At 33.1% G+C, this 19,664-nt stretch overlaps 6 protein-coding genes across 6 annotated transcripts; 2 read left to right on the top strand and 4 right to left on the bottom strand.

Annotated features, from left to right (window-relative positions):
- Positions 1–640: 640 nt before the first annotated feature.
- On the bottom strand, positions 641–3,796 carry COS1 (6,7-dimethyl-8-ribityllumazine synthase / DMRL synthase / lumazine synthase / riboflavin synthase). Its single transcript, XM_012985701.2, has 8 exons — positions 3,431–3,796; positions 3,131–3,243; positions 2,716–2,811; positions 2,143–2,238; positions 1,902–1,980; positions 1,340–1,386; positions 1,136–1,195; positions 641–922 (listed from the first exon to the last, which is right to left on the bottom strand). Exons 1-8 carry the CDS (start codon positions 3,603–3,605, stop codon positions 881–883), a joined length of 708 nt encoding a protein of 235 aa, XP_012841155.2. The 5' UTR covers positions 3,606–3,796; the 3' UTR covers positions 641–880.
- A 73-nt stretch (positions 3,797–3,869) lies between these two features.
- Positions 3,870–7,110, top strand: LOC105961472 (poly(ADP-ribose) glycohydrolase 1). The gene is made up of 5 exons (XM_012985703.2): positions 3,870–4,199; positions 4,444–4,626; positions 5,267–5,370; positions 5,766–5,970; positions 6,070–7,110. Exons 1-5 carry the CDS (start codon positions 3,957–3,959, stop codon positions 6,838–6,840), a joined length of 1,506 nt encoding a protein of 501 aa, XP_012841157.2. The 5' UTR covers positions 3,870–3,956; the 3' UTR covers positions 6,841–7,110.
- Positions 7,111–8,110: 1,000 nt separating this feature from the next.
- On the top strand, positions 8,111–10,916 carry MRL7-L (Thioredoxin superfamily protein). Its single transcript, XM_088821044.1, has 7 exons — positions 8,111–8,465; positions 8,716–8,876; positions 8,968–9,512; positions 9,766–9,847; positions 9,937–10,048; positions 10,136–10,375; positions 10,468–10,916. The coding sequence occupies exons 2-6, from the start codon at positions 8,739–8,741 to the stop codon at positions 10,249–10,251; spliced, it is 993 nt and encodes a 330-aa protein (XP_088677170.1). The 5' UTR covers positions 8,111–8,465; positions 8,716–8,738; the 3' UTR covers positions 10,252–10,375; positions 10,468–10,916.
- Positions 10,575–11,890, bottom strand: LOC148769804 (uncharacterized). The gene is made up of 2 exons (XM_088821045.1): positions 11,550–11,890; positions 10,575–11,027 (listed from the first exon to the last, which is right to left on the bottom strand). Exons 1-2 carry the CDS (start codon positions 11,858–11,860, stop codon positions 10,694–10,696), a joined length of 645 nt encoding a protein of 214 aa, XP_088677171.1. The 5' UTR covers positions 11,861–11,890; the 3' UTR covers positions 10,575–10,693.
- Positions 11,891–13,453: 1,563 nt separating this feature from the next.
- On the bottom strand, positions 13,454–13,774 carry LOC105961460 (uncharacterized). Its single transcript, XM_012985691.2, has one exon. The coding sequence runs from the start codon at positions 13,772–13,774 to the stop codon at positions 13,454–13,456; it is 321 nt and encodes a 106-aa protein (XP_012841145.2).
- Positions 13,775–16,614: 2,840 nt separating this feature from the next.
- Positions 16,615–18,341, bottom strand: LOC105961441 (bidirectional sugar transporter NEC1). The gene is made up of 6 exons (XM_088820434.1): positions 18,265–18,341; positions 18,121–18,157; positions 17,805–18,015; positions 17,569–17,730; positions 17,132–17,251; positions 16,615–17,018 (listed from the first exon to the last, which is right to left on the bottom strand). The coding sequence occupies exons 1-6, from the start codon at positions 18,311–18,313 to the stop codon at positions 16,845–16,847; spliced, it is 753 nt and encodes a 250-aa protein (XP_088676560.1). The 5' UTR covers positions 18,314–18,341; the 3' UTR covers positions 16,615–16,844.
- Between the last annotated feature and the right edge of the window lie 1,323 nt (positions 18,342–19,664).

Here is a 19,664-nt window from a genome sequence, read left to right as displayed (position 1 = left end):
GATATCAAAATTGAGTTATCAAATACTCATTTGATATTTGAGAATTATTTTAATATTGATTTAAAATTCATCTACTCTAACCATGGTTATCAAATTAATTATCAATTGGAAGTTTATTGGTGGTTTTATTTGTAATTGCCACGTGTCAACTTCTGATTGAATGATTAGGATGTTACATTTTTTATAACTCAATTTCCAGCAAGTATTTTTACAACCCAAAAAATGAATTATCAAAATGGAAACCTCATTTGATAACTCCATTGGAGTTAAAGATTTCTATTTTTATGTATTTAAATGGGAGTTAAATGTTTGAATACTCTATTTGATAACCCCATTGGAGTTACTCTTATAATGAGTAAAAATAGAAAATAAGCTTATTATTCAAACACTCTAAAAATTAATCCTAAAAATAAAATGTAACAGCTTATCAGCTCTTAAAACATCTTATCAGACGCAAGAACTTATCAACTGTTTAAATTAAGCTTAGCCAAACACCCTCTTGGTCCCTAATGTTTTTTAATGATTTTATAGTTTGGTCCCTTTCATCGATTCGGTCAGTTAAGTTACAAGACAGTGATAGGCAAATGCTTGATAATGTTTTGAATAGACTCCAAACGGCATCAGACAAAACAAACACTTGATAAAGTTAACCCGTAATAATTGAAGAAGGTAGGGATATAAGAGTAATTGCACATCAAAACCAAAAGAAAAGAGTAACAAGGTAAAAATTTGGTTGCTAAAATAAAGTTACAGTTTAGGCTTTTATTATCAAAACAAAAGAATCCGAGCAAGGGCAAAAAGGTCGTAAATCATCAAGGTGCTCGTGTAGTAACGAGACCTTCCGGTTGCTTCCGGAAGAAGCGCATCTAGTCCACCGAAATCAATTCTTCAAGTGATGCTCAAATAGAGATGCCATCTCAATCTATATACCAAATGGAACCAACAAAATCAAGTATTAGAGCAGAAATAAACTCGACATAACTTCGCTGACAAAAACAACCTTTTACAGGGTTGAATAACTATTACATTTACATAAACAAAAAGATTTTCGATCAAAAAAAGAAAATATTTTTGAAGTGCAAAGTGAAACTAAAAGCTAAATATTTCAACCCAAAAAAGTCAAGAGTCAACTTACAGCTGTCAAAGCCGCCTCAGCACCTTTGTTTCCCGACTTACCACCGGCTCGATTTAAAGCCTGCAACCATCAATCATTATGTAATTTTTTAGAGAAATCTCGTTCAGCAAGAATATAAGAAGATAACAATTTTAACAAAATCAAGGGAGGGATAAATCCAAGCAGTATATACAAATAATCAATTGTTATATTCTAGTTAATTACCTGCTCCATGTTATCGCACGTCAATACACCAAATATGCAAGGAACACCTGCAACTCATTGTAGGAAGGTCCATCGGTTTTTAGTCAAAATAATCAATAAAAAAATGTTGGAATGACAAGACGACCTAAGAAGATCTTTACGAAATCTGAGAAACCGATGTGTTTTTGCTGGTGCTAATTAATACCAATCCAAATTCAATTAATACGTCGGTTTTTTATAATACTGCAAAGTTCAAGAAACAAGGTAATGTAAATAATTATCTGTTTGTTAGGTTATTCATCGTTTCTTACGTCTTAATCAAAGAGTAAACAAAGTAATAGAAGGTTACTCAACATAATGTAAGAAAGCAACATGAATTTAAGGAGCATGGTTTTAATCTTGCTGTTACGTTATCTGGATTAGACAATTTATCCGAACAAGTTTTTCTTAGATGAACAAAAGAAAAACATGTCATAATTTGTACGATGTTTAAATACAATAAGCTGAAACGTAAACTCATAGAAATGCAATGATTCATTCTTATAATGCATTAGTAAATTCATTCGGTAGTAAACAATTTAACCTGAACTTAGACCAGCCGATAGTACTCCAGAAGCAGCTGAATTAGCCACAGCATCATAATGGGTTGTATCACCTCTAATCTACTGGCCAGAAAAGGGTTAAAAAAAGAGAAATCGATAAATAATTATATAACAATATAAGTAGTTTGCAAAAAATAACAGGACGAAAAATTCGCACGTAAAAGAACAAAACAAAGATGAAACTTGAAACTATTTATAAATATGAAGAGAGAGAAAACTTACAACAGCTCCAATGCACACAATTGCTTGGTATTTTCGTGATTTCCCGAGTTTCTCTGCAACAATACCAATCTCAAAGCTACCAGGAACCCAGAGAACCTATTCATCCAAGCAAATTAAATATCATTTATGTGCAAAATGAATACACAAGAAAAATAAATTTCGACACTATCCATTTAACCAAAATGACAAATTTATGATCTTGTTTGAAATTCTTCACTGCCTTTTTCTTTACCAAAACGCACCATTACCACGTAAATAATAATTTCCTTTTCTGAGTGGGAAATCGGGCCATAAATTCATTGAATAAATTAGTTCTTCATGCATTTGGAAGTTTATAAAAATGTGGCAAAGACAAGTTTTATGATTATTGATAAAAGTAGTAAACGGAAACAAAAATTAGCACATGACACTAAACTACCCAAAAAGGAGACAAATAGCATTAATGAAATGATGCATTAACATTCAAACTACTAATCCAATGTTCGTTTTTAGCATAAGACATACGATACTTAGATGCATGGGCAGTAATAAAATCATAAAATGAAAACATTATAGGCAGTCGGTTTTACTAACATCAATGTCTTCTTCTTTAACAGAGTATTTCTTGAAAGTGTCCAAAGCTCCATCCATAAGCGGTCTCGTAATTATCTCGTTGAAGCGTGCCACAACCTTTATACCGAAATAGATTCGTTATAATTGAACCATTACAAACAACACATTCAAATTCCAATAAATAAAAAAAAAAAGAAGAAGAAAAAAATCCTCAGCCCAAATAAAAAACCGAAGCAGAGAAACAAACAGTAGTAACAATGGCAAAACGGGAATCCAAAAATTATGTCGAACATAAACAAATTCGTGGACAGTTGCTCAAATGTAGTAATTGTAGCAGATTGTAAGCGGTCTTTAGATTCAACAGTAATCGAAAAAATCAAAGATAATAAATAAATAATAAAGACAGCCAAAATTCGAACAAGGCAACATTACGGACAATAGCAAATCGGAGGCCCTCGGCTGAGGTCAGCGAGCCGGTCAACTGTCGAACAGCCAATGCTGGCGGTAAGCAATCATTCCTCTTCTGCTTCTCAATTCCAAATCCAAACCCTGTAAAAGAAAATGTACAACAATGCTTCACCCATCAAAAGCAACACATACAAACACAAATCAATTGAAATTAAAAAAAAAGCCCATTCACAATTAATTATTCGCAAGTAATGATTTTTTCTACATAAATAAATAAATAAAACCGGAGCCCCAAAAAACAAGGGAAAAAAAACAAAAAGAAAAAAACCTTGGTGAAGGGGAGAAGTGGTGAGTGAAGAAGAAATAGACGCCGTTAAATTAGTGGATTTGCAGTTACTCCATGAGTGGTAAGGTGAAGAAACGATGCGAGATGGTTGAAGATTTGCGGGATTAAGGCGTGAAGTTGGAGAAACGATAGCACAATTTCCAACAAAAGCAGCCATTTTTTTCTCTCTAAATCAGCAAATAAATGCAGAAAATGAAATCGAAGTTTCTTATTTTTCTCTGCAAATTGGGGAGTTGGTGGGGTTTTTTTGGGGGGTTTGAAACGATGATTTGTAGAGAGAGAAAGAAGAGAGAGAGAGAGAGTGAGTAACAACAGTGTGAGTATTAAGTTTGAATTTGCACAGACCTCATCCTGTAAATATTTATGGAAAATAATTATAATATTCAAAAATTAAAAAATAAAATTAAAATTAAAATCAGTGATTAGTTTAACTTAATTACATGTTATTAAATTGATTTAATCAAATTGATTTCTGTAGAATCTCAGTTTCTTTCAAGCTACGGAACCAATGGAGAGTAGGAGCGATTTCCGATCAATTCTGCCGTTTTTGCCGCTAATCCTCCGATCCTCCGCCGTGTTCTGGCCGCCGTCGGTGCTGGAAGCTCTCAAATCCCTCTCCAATGGTCCGATTCACAGCAATGTCAACTCCGGTCAACTCTTCGCCCTCGCCATTGACGACCTACGCAATTCTCTAGGGTTTTCCTCTCTTAATCTCTCCGCCTCCCTCGGATTCTCCCTCTTCTTCGACGATGTAAGTAGACCACATATTTCTCTTTCTTCCTGAACTAAAAATTCAATTTTATTCAATTTATTTCCTTTCGTTTTAGTACTAACAGTTAAGATTGCCTCTATCTTTGATGGGAGGTTTGGGCATGAAATTAGGGCGAACAATTCATTGATTCGTGTATTTTCTTGCTATTTATTGACTGAAGAAAAGTGTGCAGAATGGATTGTTGAGAGTTTTTTTTTTTTTTTTTGTTATTTTTTTACTCTAGTTGATGAACAAGGATGATGCTGTGAAATGGTTTACAGAAGTGGTTCCGAAACTCGCTGATCTACTGTTGAGGTTGCCAGTTTTGTTGGAGACGCATTATCAGAACGCCGGAGTTTTCAACGAAACGGACACTGGTCTTAGATTATTCGAATCACAACAGTCGGGCATCGTCTTTCTTAGCCAGGTAAGCTTGCAAATGTGTCGTGTGTAATGAATGATTCTTCAAGTCTTAACTATCTCATTTTGGGTTATATATTGTGATTAATTTCAGATCATTTTGGAATTTAAATTTCAATACAAATCTCATCGCCTAATTAAGAATAACCAAAGTGCATCTGAATTTTATTCATTTTTCGGTGGAAATTTTGAGAATTGAATTTTGGCTTTCCCTATCCTCTTTAAATGATGTTAGGTGGGTCAAATTGTAATTTTATGAAAAGGTGATTTAGCGATGTTGCAAGGCTGGTGGATATTTAATTTTGGTTGATTTCACAAGTGACGAACTTGTTAAGAGTTCTCGTTTCTTTTTCTTATTAAAAGGAAGGATAGTAGATCATAGGTGCAAGTTTCTCTGTTGTTAAGAGTTGTTTAAGCCATAGCACTTTGCAGCAATTGATCTTAGTAATCCGTTTCTTTGTAAAGCAGGATGCATTTGCTTCTGGATCATATTTTAAAATGAAAAACACGAGCCACTTCAGCCTTATTTTCTAGAATTTTAGGTGTCTAAGTCTGCATCAAATTGCATATTTTTTCTTATTACCATATTAGCACTATGGCTGCACCAAACCACAATCTCTGAGTTTGAGGTTTTATGCTTATTTCAGGAATTGATTGCTGCCCTTCTGGTTTGTGCTCTTTTTTGCTTGTTCCCAACCACTAATAGAGGCGCCAAACATCTTCCGCCTATCAACTTTGATAATTTATTTCTGTATGTTTTCGTCCATCAATTATATTTCCGATATGTATATGCTTCTTTTATTTTTTGGTTGCTTCCGTGATTTTCATTTACATATTTGAGAACGTAGTAATTTAACAAAATAACTGCAGTCTGCTTCGAATTAACCATATAGCTTGGGTTAACAGATTCGATAGACTCTAGACCAAGGTTATACTCTGAATTGACGGGAAGAAATGTGTATAATAACCCTGGAAGAACTTACTCGATTACTATGTATAATAAACTATTGATTTCGAAGCTAATATAAAAGGGTAGATTTATTGTATAATAAACAGACAGCAATTTCTGTTTTTCCTCGTTCAAGTCTTTATCATATGAGATTTCTGAGGCACGGGTGTTGAGCCATGTCTCTTTTCTATTCGCAGATGTCTATATGAGTACTACGATGTGAGTCAAGAAAATAAAATAAAGTGCATCATCCATTACTTTGAGAAGATATCCTCGGATATGCATGTGGGTAATGTCTCGTTTGAGCGTAAAGTTCTCCCTTTAAAGAATAGTCCATCTTGCATAGTTTACCCAGAAGCTGATTTCTGGAGCAACTCAACCCTTTCTCTTTGCAAGTTCGAGGTAATGAACGAGAAACTAACCTGTTACACTGCTTTCTGCAAATGGCTTCTAAATGATTAATTCATTCAATAATGGCTTTTATTTAAAACTCTATGGTAGGTTTGCACTTCTGGCTTAATTGAAGATCACTTAACCGAAGCCCTCGAAGTAGATTTCGCGAACAAATATCTCGGGGGCGGTGCTCTAAGCCGAGGCTGTGTACAAGAAGAAATCCGTTTCATGATCAATCCAGAATTAATCATCGGCATGCTTTTCTTGCCTTCAATGGCTGATAACGAGGCTATCGAGATAATCGGTGCAGAAAGGTTCTCAAACTACACAGGCTATTCCAAGTCATTCCGTTTTTGCGGAGACTATGCGGACAAAAAGAGCTTCGATACAATGGGAAGGCGTAAGACAAGGATAATTGCAATCGATGCTCTTTGCAACCCTGGAAAAAGACAATACAAACTCGAATTCCTCCTTCGTGAAACTAACAAGGCCTTTTGTGGCTTTCTTGATACTAACAAAAGCCGACAAAATAAAATGGCAATTAATGAAATCGGAAACGATATTGCGATTGGTGTTGTGACGGGTAATTGGGGGTGTGGTGCGTTTGGGGGAGATCCTCAAGTTAAAGCTGTGATCCAATGGCTGGCCGCTTCTCAAGGACTAAGGCCTTTCGTTTTATATTATACATTTAATTTGGAGGCGTTACAGAAGCTTCAAGAGGTAGTACAGTGGATTATATTACACGAATGGACTGTGGGCGAGCTTTGGAATATTTTGGTGGAGTATTCGAATCAAAGACTGAAAGGAAAAACTAAGGTTGGTTTTTTCAGTTGGCTTCTTCCGTATTTATACAACGATGATCCAATGAATTTCGATTAACGGCTTCGAGAATTCTTCTTGTACATCAAGGTTTGCCCTTTTTTTTTTTTTTTTTTTTTGGAAGTATGTTTCCATTGTAGATATAATGAACAAACTTTAATTGACATGGTAAGTTTAGCATTTGGGTAGTGATTAGGGCATGTTTTGCAGGTCAGTTGGTACTAATGTATGTTGTACCTTTTAATTATATTTCAAAGACGATATATTCAACAGAGAGGCCTCGTCGATGTTACATTTGGTGAAATATACGAGGTCGTTTTTCACCTTCAATTTGCAAACAGTCACGCATATTTTACCCAAGAATCATGCCAATTAAGGTTCTATTTTCGTTATTAAATTGTGTGATATGTTTTTTTTTCTTTTACGCAAATTTGAATCTTGAATTATAAGACGACAAACTTGCGCCTTGCTCATAACAACGACAACAAACTTATGCCGATTATAGACACACGTTGTTATGGGGATGTGAACCTTCTTAGGGCGATTTTTTTTTCGACCAAATTTTGTGCTTCGATTCAACAAAATCCACACCAACTCCTCTTTACTGTATAGTCTATAAGACGTAAGCTTATATATAAATGGACAAATTTTGTATTACTATGATTAATCCCTAATTTAAGTCTAAAAATTAAAAATGCTAATGAATTGAATCAAATTTTGATAAAATTAAATGCAATGAGTGTAGATATAAAAGTGGAGTTGTATGATTTTTAGTTAGAACTTAGAATTAGGGTGTTTAGAGAAATGATATGAGATTTGAAGTTGTATGAAGTAATTACAATTACCTTTCAATTATGAATTTTATTACACGTCCACCCTTGTGAATAATCTTCTAAATTCCATGAAATGTTATCTATGTTGTAGTTTGTACTCGTTTTATACAAAAATGCGGTTTCTGATGCACCACAATCTAATATTTATACGCAAGAGACACATCTTATGATCATCTTGCTTCAAAATGTGGAGCTCGAATGAGGTAAAACGGGTAAAAACTAGAGAATATTCTATATAATCTAGAATATTCCGTTAAATTTGACACTGCAAGAGTGGGCGTGTAAGAAAATCCACAGTTGATGGTGGTTGTAATTACCCAAAATAGAAATGATTTTTTTTTCCATAATTTGAACTTTCGTTAGGATGGCCGTAATTTTCCGAAGAAAAAATAAAGGGTAAACTACGAAACCACCCCCCCCTCCCTGAACTTAGGCTAAATAACAAAAAACACCCCTACCTATCCGTAATAACCAAAATCTCCCTCTGATTAGCTGTTGACCGAGTTTTTTAACAAAAAAATGTGTACAGTCTATTAAATGGATGAGTTCCTCTTTAAGAAAGTCCCCGAGAGGGCTTGTGTACTGTAAAAGGGTTGGTGTAATACGAAAACAAATCTTAGGGTTTTTTTTTGGTAATTACGAATAGATGGGGTGTTTTTCATTGTTTAGCCTAAATTCAGGGGTTTTTTCGTCATTTAACCAAAAATAAAATAACTAGAAACATCACACTATCACTCTTATCAAAAACCTCTCTAAAACCATTTCCACTTTCTTTATTATTATTAACTCGTCAAATTCAGAATATCAAGAAGCAGAGGAAAGAGCTAAAGCACCACTCAAATTCCCCTCTCCGTATGTACACCGATTCTTCTTTTTTTATCTGTTTTTTTTTTTTTTTGTTTTTTTCTGTTTAATTCCGAGATGGGTTTCGTTGATTTCTTGCCACGATTTAATTCAAACTGTTATGTAATGGATTTCTTTGTTTCTTGTCATGATTTTGAAGGTAACACTTGTTTTTGCTTGCTTTTATATATGACTCTTGTTTTTTTGCTTGATGGGGTTTCATTCGCTTAACTATATGTTGTAATGGTACAAAAATTAGGGCACAAAAAATTGCATTCTTGAATGGCTGCTCAGGGAATGGAGCTAAAGATTCAATTTTTATTCACTCCTCTGAATAACAAATGTCTCATAAGACCCATTTCTCTTTGTTGGCCTTTGAACTTCACTCGACCGAAACCCGTAAACCGACTACCTCTATCGGTACTTTTCGTCACTTCATTTCGGTTCTTGATTATTTTTAAATAAAAAGTTTACGATAAGTTCTATGTCGTTCTTGAAAACTGTGAAACAGGGTGTCGGCACAAGGAAAAGCCGAATAAATATTTCCAAAATCGAAGAATTACTAAAGCTAGGTAGCGGAGATGGAGATGAAGACGACGACGACGACGACGAAGAAGAAGAAAAGTCGAGTGGGAATGGGAATATAAACGAGGACCCGTTTTTAATGAATCCCGAAGAGAGAAAAGAGTGGAGAAGGAAGATTAGAGAAGTGATTGGTAAAGCTCCGGATATTGAAGAAGAGATTGACCTTGTTGAGAAGAGGAAAAAAATGCAGAATCTTTTAGCTCAATATCCGCTTGTTGTTGACGAGGAGGATCCCGATTGGCCGGAAGATGCCGACGGGTGGGGCTTTAATTTGGGTCAATTTTTTAATAAGATTAGTATAAAGAATGTTAAGAAAGAAGACGACGAGGGTTACGATAGTGAGAATGAAGTAGTATGGCAAGACGACGATTATATTCAACCGATTAAAGATATTACTAGTACCGAATGGGAGGAGGCGATTTTTAAGGATTTTAGCCCGTTGGTTGTTTTCGTTCATAACCGTTACAAAAGGTAACTAATTTTTCAACTTCTTTTACTTATGAATAGTATTGTAGTTCATCGGCATTTAAAAAATTTCGGATTATTGAAAAATTGGATTATGCCATAAGTTTAATTAGTTAGCATCAAGGATGAACTTAATCATAAGCCCTAATGCTCAAACTCCTGTTCGATTTTTTTAACCAAATTAGCATAATTAAGTTGTGTAAACGAGGTTTTATGATTTACATTTTCTACGTTCGTAATAAGTATTCGAATATCTCAGACCAAAAGAAAACGAAAAGATTCGCGACGAATTAGAGAAAGCTGTCCATATCATTTGGAACTGCAGGCTACCATCACCAAGAGTACGTAAAAGCTTCTTTCTTGATATATATATATAAATATTATATTTTTCTTCAATTTCGATATTTTACTGACGGGCATTAGCGAACAGTGTTATGCAATAGATGCAAACCTAGAGCTCGATTTGGTGTCTGCACTACAAGTGTCTGTATTCCCAGAGCTTATATTCACTAAAGCGGGAAAAATATTATACCGTGAAAAAGGTGAAATTCCGCATGGTTCCGTCAACCATTTTTACCACGAGAACGCTATTTTCTATTTTTTGCTAATTTATTTATTTATTTTTCCAGCAATCCGAACAGCTGATGAGCTGTCCAAGATAATGGCATTCTTTTATTTTGGAGCGGCCAAACCCCCGTGTCTGAATGGAATCGACCACATCGAAGAACCAATTCCTACTCTTTAAATCAGCATTTAATCGCAACATTTATGCAGTATAGTTTTTGCTGAAAGTGGTCGAGAAGTATATTATTTCTAGTTCTAAATTTTTTTTCTATGAAAAGCCATCAACTTTTTCGGAACTTCCTCAGGTAATAAATTATTATTTTTTGCTTTTGAATGATATTTTAATTAATTTAAATTAAATTCGTCATAATTAATATCATAAGTCGCCTTCTTGCAGATCCCTATGGCTGAAAAAGTGGTAAATTTGTGGAGTCGAACGAGCATCGAAAAACAATCACCAGAATATGGGCTTAGTGTTGGTATTTGTAAATATTTTTCTTTAAAAAAAAAAAAAAACTATTCGAAATGGCAAACAGCTTCTTATTAAAATTATCAAGAACAGAGTTTTATATTTGTTTAGAGTACATTTTTACTGGGAAATTGCAAAGGGCAGAATAGTAAAATCACTCGTTGGACTTTCCGCAACAGCAGAAGGCTTTATGGTAATGGTAGCGAAAGGCGAAAAGCTGGAGAGGATTGGAGCCATCGAATGCACAGTCAGCAACTCCGAGCGTTCGTTTCTCGGTCTTGTCCGCAAAAACTGTAAGACATTTTCTTGTACTATGTGAAAACCAGAATCTAAATTCTCGATGATTTAATTTCTTTGGTGGATTTATCGATTTCCAATCTGCGTCTCCCAAATTTCTCAGTTTTTCCAATGCTCTAAGCTTCACGTTTCCATGTTTGTCGACCGTAAGATATGTCTCGTCTGAGCATTTGTCCATGTAGTTTCTGAATCTGTTTATATATATATACACACACACATATATATACATATCAAGAAAGTTTATATGAGTTCATCGATGTGTATTCATGGTGTGTGTGTGGATTGGGCTAATGACACCTACTTCTCGTAAAATTAAGTACCTCAAATTTGGAAAGTTATACTTTCATTTGTATTGTAATCAACTCCGTTTAAGCATTGACTTTCTTGAAAATTCCGATTTTATCCTTGAGTAAATTACATTGCCGTCCTCTGAGATTAGTTAAAATTACATATAGACCCTCATTTACGAGAAAAAATGTTGCAAAGTCCTCCCTTTAAAGTTTACTAAAAATCCAACTCAATTTCACCAAATTATATTTTTGCTCCCTTCAAAATATTTTTGTAAAGAAAAAAGCATAAACAAGTATTGAATTTTTTTTTTATCTCCACTTTTTAACAAATCAACGATCAAATAGACCTAACTTAGAGACGAGGGTCGTGTAGTTTTATGAAAACCAACGTTTTAGCAAGGGTAAAAATGTCATTTTAATTACCTGTGATAACCAGAAGCCGAACCGGAAGTAGATTCCCATCCGAAGTAAGTATTATTTACGACAACGGGCACGGAATAAACGCCTCTATCATTTGAACTGACGTAATCGGACTGTAATGCCCCTGCAATAAGGGTGTTATCAAACGCAGTCATGTGTGGGTACACGTCACTAGGCGGACATTTATCCGTATCGCACGCTCTACATTGGCTGCAAAGTCGATCTCGTTTTTTTCTATCTCCTTTGCCGTACACGATGACTGGTTGAACAACTATAAGAACAATAATTGCAAGAGAAAGGTAATAGCTTTTCATTTTTTCTTCGAGTTTCTTTTTTCGGTTTTGGTTCCTTTAATATGCTGCACCTGTTTCTTGATTTCATCAATTTTATTGCACTATTTTTTTTTTTTTTTTTTTTTTAATAATTTGTACATAACAATTGACATTGAAATTAACTACATTGAAAAGGAAGCATGTCTTATTTGATTTGGCAAAATGATATATCTTTGGTTTTGTCTTGATCGTGTTGTAAACATGCGTTTTTTTGCCGTTCGTACTGCATTGAGTATAATCCGTGTCTTTTTTTTTTTCCGGGTTTTTTCGTTTGTCGTGGTTACGGTAGGGAAATGGATTCTGGAATTTCAGTTGCTCATTATATTTTCTTGTATACATATTATACAGACAGTCTCCTGATGATTTGATAGTAATTGTTTGAAATTTTTATATTGGATAAGCCAAATTATATTATCTCAAAAAAAAAAAAAAGGTAATAATAATTTGAATTTGTTGAAATTGAATGGATCAACCCAACAACTATGTTAATTGGTCAAAGTTGGGCCAATTAAGTAGATGAGGATGAGATGAAGGTGTTGAGCAAATCAAATAACACCTTCTATATATTAATAATATAATAAAATCAATGTCAATTAAATTGTGTCATGTGCAATTAAATATAGGGGTAATACATTATCAACCCATCAAATAAAATCAAACTGAATTTGAATTAAATAACAATCCAAAATTCTATTTTTTTAATTGAATTCTCAGTTTAAGACAATATACCATCCTCAATTATTTCTATGCTACACCAAGTGAATGTTACACCTATGATTTTTTTCCGTTAATCTACACACATCAATGTGGGTGTGTATGTGTTTGTGTGTTTATGAATAATAAGGATATACCCGGGGTATTTCACCAGGTGCAGCATCTTTAATTTTTTTATCCCCAACTTTCCTTTATACCTAAATCTTCTAATCTACATATTTAAGTATCACCCACTCGAATTTATTTATCTTTAATCTTCTTTGGTCTTCTCTCTCTCTCTCTCGCTTTCTTCTCTCTCCCTCTCTCTTTCGCTTTCTTTATCTCTCTCTCTCACCGTCGCAGTGGCTTGAGGGTGGTCATGGCAGCGACTATGGTGGGTGACGGTGGCAATGTCTGTGGTGGATACGGTGGGGGTGGTTATGGGCGCGGCTATGGAGGTGGTAGATATAGTGGGCGTTATGGCAGCTACTATCACGGTGACGGGAAAAGATCGGATAAAAATAATCATAACGAAATTATACGCATAAATCACGACAATGAAATTCACAAAGACAAGTGCACACGTAAATATATCAATAATATATCTTCACCGAATGTACATTTTTCGAGTGTAACATAAATTTGACGAGAAAAGCGTAAACAACAAATTATTAGCTAGCTAGCTTTATGAACTTATAGAATCCATTACACAATTAGAGAACAAAAAACTTTCTTTTTTGTGTCTCTAATTTTCACTAATTTCCAAGAACAAAGTATCTCCTATTATTTACATGGACATAATAAATAAGCACCACACAAAAAAAAAAAAACAAAAAAAAAAATAAAAAAAAGAAAAAAAGAATAATAATATTCAAAGAGGACTTATGCACCGGTGACACATGAGAACATCCTGTGGCTTCTAAACCTCACAAGTTGCTTTGACTTAGCAGCCTCCTCCTCCTCCTCGAAACCCCTGGCGGCACCACCACCGGCAACATGCACCGAGTTGTACCTCCGGTGGTGGGGCGGCCCACCGAGGCCCGAAACCTTATCGGGCCCCGCGATAACATAATGATCACCTTCTCTAACGTAGAAATCCGATATGTTGTAAGCCTGTGCAGCACCGGTAGAGAGGCATTCGTAATTCCGGCGAGTCTTGCTCTTCTTCAGAGACTTGTACATCATCGGAATCAATCCTTCCATTTTTTTTTCCTTCACCTAATTTCTTTTTTCTTGAGGGATATAAATATATATGGATTTCAATTTGGGGTAATTGTATAATTGGGAGTGGGCAAATTAAATGAGATCAATTATATTATTTGAAAGACTTGTAATTGGTTTTATTATATGGTTTTGGTGGGAATAATTTGATCAAGTCTTTCTTCCACACTTAGACTTTTACAATATAAATATATATATGATAATTATAACATATTGGAGTTGGAAGCTAACACACGTTATTTGACTTGGGAGAAATCATAATAGAAAATGTAAAGAAACATACAAATTGCCCCACAACGGTGCAGAGTTATTTGACACGAGTTCGAATTTCCTTGCCAACAGTACTTTTTAGATCGAAATTGATTACCGTAATTTAAATCTTCTTTCGTATGATTTGCAAGTTATAGCAGTACAGTACAGTGCATCATGCACTTCGAATGACTGGGGGTTCGATCTCTTAAAAGAACAAAAACATATACAATAGAACATCGATAAATTAATAACCTCGCTTAAATAATAGTTTAATTTCTTCTGGTCCCAACTCCGTAAGAACCTATTAAATTATATTAATAGAATCTTGCTCGTCCAGACTCTATTAATTTATAAAAATTTAACTATTATAAATTGTAATACACAATAGATATATGATGTCATAATATTGGAGGGGTACTTAGTTTTTTCTTTTTCAAAAAATATTATGAATTTAAATCTCATAAGATACTTTAGAATTTAAATGATGTTATAAGATAATATTTCATAATGATTTAACTTTAATTAATGACAAGAGTGAAATTTTAATGGATATACTTTTCTTCTTCTTCAAGAAATGTCAATAGAATTAAATTAGAACCATGGGCGGCTTCATGCTTACTATGATGAAGTTTATCTAATTAATTGAACATTTTGAACAAAACACTATTAATAATATATAATAAAAAATTAGTTAGTAAAAACCATAATAATTGTTAATTATAATAATAATGTAAATTAAAGCAATGTATAACTTGCTTGGTTATTTCTTCTATTTCTTAAGTCAAATAAACAATGATAACATCTTCTCAGGTTTTTGATTTAGTCAAATGTAGTTACCAGTTTTCCTAACATTTGCCAACTCATCCTTTATCCATCATTTTCAAGAATATAATATATATTTTATTTCTTTCAATTTATACATTTAACTATTTAGTTTATTTCTGGCTTTTGTTCATTCTTGAACAAATGAATAATGATTGTAAGAGGAACGAAAATTGACTTTCATCTTTCAAGTGGAGTATGGAGAATTACACTTTTAGTCCCTCATATTTTACGCGATTTCACTTTTGGTCCCTTTTATTTCAAAGTGAACAAATTTTACCTCTAAGGTTCAATGTTAAGCACATTTGGTCCCCTATGTCATTTAACGAACACTACTTTGTGTCTATATTGGGGCCAAAATTGAAATTTAAAATTGTTTTGGAATTGGAAAATAAACAAATGTTGATGAATTATTTGATAAATGGAATAAAGTAATAAATTCGTGGTTATTGGCATTAAAGTCAATATTATTAGGCTTTACTTGTTAACCAAATCCACTTTTGGCCCCTCCAAATTGAGTGGTTATAAAAATAATAAAAACCCACCAAATAAAATATATATTACCCCCCCCCCCCCCCCCCCCACCAAATTAAAATTGCCTTTCAAATAAATAATTAGTTATAGAAAATTAACCCTGCTAAAACTCTCTGCCCAACAAATATACGAAAACAAAATTAACGACATCGTCGCGACCAAATTCTCTGCACGATAATTCAAATAATTTCTCCAGACAAAAATTGCGACCGATATGGATTGCAATTTCTTTCAGATTTGCCTCCAAATTTTCTTTTGATAAGGTGCGGATTTTACGTTGCTAAAATGGATTTATTGCGATCGGGAAGGGCAAGCAAACAATCAAATGGGCGAGGAGGATATGTAAAATTTCGGGGAAAAAAAAAAACCCGAGTGTATAATTAACCAAAAATGTAATCTCCTTGTTAGTTAGTTCAAAATATTTCCGAGAACGTCCATCAATTAATCCAAACATAAACACACAATTAGGCATGAATTTCAGTTTGTTGTTGAATTTGATCAAAGTATCATTTTCACTAGTTTCTCTCGTGGGCCGCGACTATTTGAAATACCATTTTTCTATTTAGTTACAAGACTTACTAAATTAAAGACCAAATATTACAATAATTTACTTGGCGTAATATGTGAAAATACAAATATACCTTTAATTAAAACTGAAATGTTAAATGTCGTTTCAATTTTACTAATGCCGTTTTGACTTCGAACCTGATTTTGACATATTTCTATTTTGATTTTGGCAAAATTCGAAACACGAAAACTGTAGGCCTTTTTGGGTTAGCTTTCTAATCCAACTTAAATCCGCTAGATTGGATGCCGTGTGACAAAGTTATGCATGAATGAGTGACATTTTGAATTTTAGATACCTCAATACATCAATTTTGTGGGCAATATCCATTGATTCATGTATATCTTTCTCGTCCGACATCCAATTTTGGTGATTCAAGTTGGATTGGAAAACTAACTCAGAATACTACAAATTCTATTTTCCGGGTTTTGCAAAATTTTGAATTAAAAATGATCAAAATCACGTTTGAAATCGTAACGGTATTATTAAAGTTCGAACGACATTTATCACATCCCTAATTCAAATAGAGTATAATTTAGGTTCATTTGTTCAGTTTTTCATTTCATTTTACAGTAAATTCATTTATTAGTGATTAGGTGTCAATCAATCTTAATTCATATGCTATATATAACTAATTTACCCACAATCGTATACATACAATTTAATATATCTATACATTCCCTCGTACACTCATGATCTCACTACCTAGTGAGCTTTATTTCATTACCAATATTACAACAAAACCAAGCCAGCTACCAACTACGTACATAATACCGTACGTGTTTGCCTCTACGTACTGCATGCTATTTTATTAACTTTTAAATACTTAGGGATTATATATATATATTTAATTTATTTTAATTCTCTTGCTCCTTAAAATCATTTCGAAGGACTTTCAGGTTCGATGGCATCTTCCTCGATACTGCTCGTATTCTTTTCGATGTCCTTGTTTGGCGGCTCTAGCTTCGTTTCGTCGACCTTCTTTGCATTTTTGTAGATTAAGTATAAGATCATTTGAGCAATTCCGAATAAAAACCCGAGAACATTTGGCAGCTGAATCAAATTTAATTAAACCAATAAAAAATAATAAAATTTTATTAATTATTTGTAATGTTGAGAACTATAATATAAGAATTTACGTAGCAATTTATTCGATATATACTTACTGCGATGTAGTAGTCCCTAACGAAGAATCCGTAGAAGAACCACGTAGTGGCACAAAGGGTGAGGAAGAACGATAGTGTGAATGGCATGTACTCTACGCTTTTTGTCCTCACGACCCGTCTCTGCAAAAACAAAAAAAAATACAAAAAATCGAAAAAATTAATTGCATGCATGTTAAAATAATTAAAAAAAAGTTGAATAAACATCGTTAATAGTCGAATATATTCATGTTTCTATTTCGTGTTACATAATAACATTTAATCCACAAACAACTTATTTTTCTTATATTATTGAGAAAGAAAAAAAAACCTTAAATATATACATATTTACAATGTAAAACTAAGAAATTTGTGCTAAAAAATATTTATATAAAAAACAATTTAAAGAAATTAAATAGAAATATTGGGTTAATAATAAAGGATTAATAATGAAATTTTACCATGATGCTTAGAGGAGCTGCAAAAACAGCTATGGTGAAAATAGCACACACCCATCCTACAAAAGAAACCCTTTTCGAACCTTTAAATGCTACTAAAGAAACTCCGGTGATTAACCCTAAACCTCCGACGTTAAATACGATAATCAATTTCATCGTGAAAATCTGCAAAATAAATAAAATTATTGCAAAAATAAAAAAGTTATATATATAAATGTGTATATATAATATTTTCGTACTTTCGCCTTATTGGGTGCATATATTAGGTAGATTACGAGGTAAATAGCCTCAATGACACATCCGATACCGTTGATGCTAACGATCATGTAAGCGTTTGTCTTGAGAAAACCGTAGTATAACAACAACGAAGCACTGAAAAATGCAACCGAATACGGTATAGACTGGAAGCCTTTCGACGATTTCTTCTTCCATATTGTATAAAACGTTGGCCTACACTCATATGACGCGCGAAGAATTAGGGTTCGGTTGGAATTTTAAATTTATCGACAATTTTGAACTAAATATACTTTCAAGATTTATCGAAGTGGGGCTTACACTGGTGCCAAAAATACCAGGAAAGATATTATATTACCTGGTGCAACATTAAAAATAAATAAGAAAATTAGATCGATGTAGAAAATAAATCAAAAACTTGCTAGCTATAAGTACCAAAATTCGAAGAAAACTTGCTATAAGTACCGATAATGCCGAATATGAAAGCGAGTTCTTTAGAAGTAAAATATGCCATTTTAAAGTAGTAATACTTGAAAACAAATGAACTTGATGAATCTTGTGTGAAATGTGCAACCTTATTTATAGGCATGTTTGGTATACAATGCAATAAATAAAAAACATTTGGTCTTGTCTTGTTAATAATTAAAGTTTATGGTAAAAAAATAATTATTTCTTTTATAGGGCCAAACATATGCTAAGAACTAGCTTTGCATTGAAATAATGCAAATATTTTTTTTTTATTACATTTCTTCATATTTGTTTGTCAGTAATAATAATATTAGGTTTCATGGTTTTATTTATTTATTTTTATTTTTACTTACCTTTGATATCTATGATCTAATTAATTATTACATATTAGCAAATAAAAAAGCTTCATTTTTCTGAGAAAAAAAAATTGTTTTCAAAAGAGTCCTTTATAAATGATTTGACACCACCAACGTTTAATGATTTGTACAATCACTACTTTAAATTTTCAAGAGTTCATAATTTGCACATATATAAACAAATATATGTGTTCATAAAAAATATTTATGCGTTCATTAAGTTGGTTTTTAAATACATGACAAATTACAAATTTACAACCATAGTTTGCCTAACCTAATCAGTTGTTGGCTTTGATGTAAGGGGAGAACAATTGGACCGCATTGCCTATTTATAATCTACGTAGCACGGATACAGGAACGCAGACACGACGAAATGAAAAAAAAAAATGGGAAAACCCCATTTTTCAAAAAGTTGGATAAATGTGTAAATATTAAAAGTACATGGGTACATCCATAATCTCTAAAAAATGTTAATAACATTTAACTTATATACTTATCTTCAATTATATATTTGTATCTACAAACTGCTAGTGTTTTAAAAATCGGCCGAGACAACTAATTAAGTGGTCCCCGAGGTAGAGGCGCTCCAATACCTTCACGATTTTGGTGCAAATGTTTGAAATTTTGAGTTTTGGATATGAGGTGGCTAGAGAGGAATTGAGACGATCAAACCTTGGAGGCATGTCAAACTTTGATTGGAAAAATCGCTCAAAACTCGTTTTTTTCCCAAAAAAAAAGTTGGGAAGTTAAAAAAAATGAGATTATTTATGTTAATTCTTAATTTTAAAGTACCTAATGACATAGGCTTGCAATGTTCAAGTATAATTTTGAATGCGGAAGATTTTCGTTTTATATGTATATTGTAAGATTTTTTATTCGATTATGATCAGTGCCGGCTCAAGGCCATATGGGGTCCTAGGCAAAAAAATAAATTTAGGACCCTTTACATTATTTTTTTAATATAAAATTAAATATTTTGGATATTTTTATTTTAGTTTAAATACACGTAGTAAGATTAGTAATTCTTATATTATATTTATA

Source organism: Erythranthe guttata, chromosome 7, assembly GCF_056151865.1.
Source record: "Erythranthe guttata isolate IM_541 chromosome 7, IM_541, whole genome shotgun sequence".
Classification (NCBI taxonomy): domain Eukaryota; kingdom Viridiplantae; phylum Streptophyta; class Magnoliopsida; order Lamiales; family Phrymaceae; genus Erythranthe; species Erythranthe guttata.
Note: the sequence above shows the minus strand (reverse complement) of the source record. Positions and strands in the feature narration are given on the sequence as shown.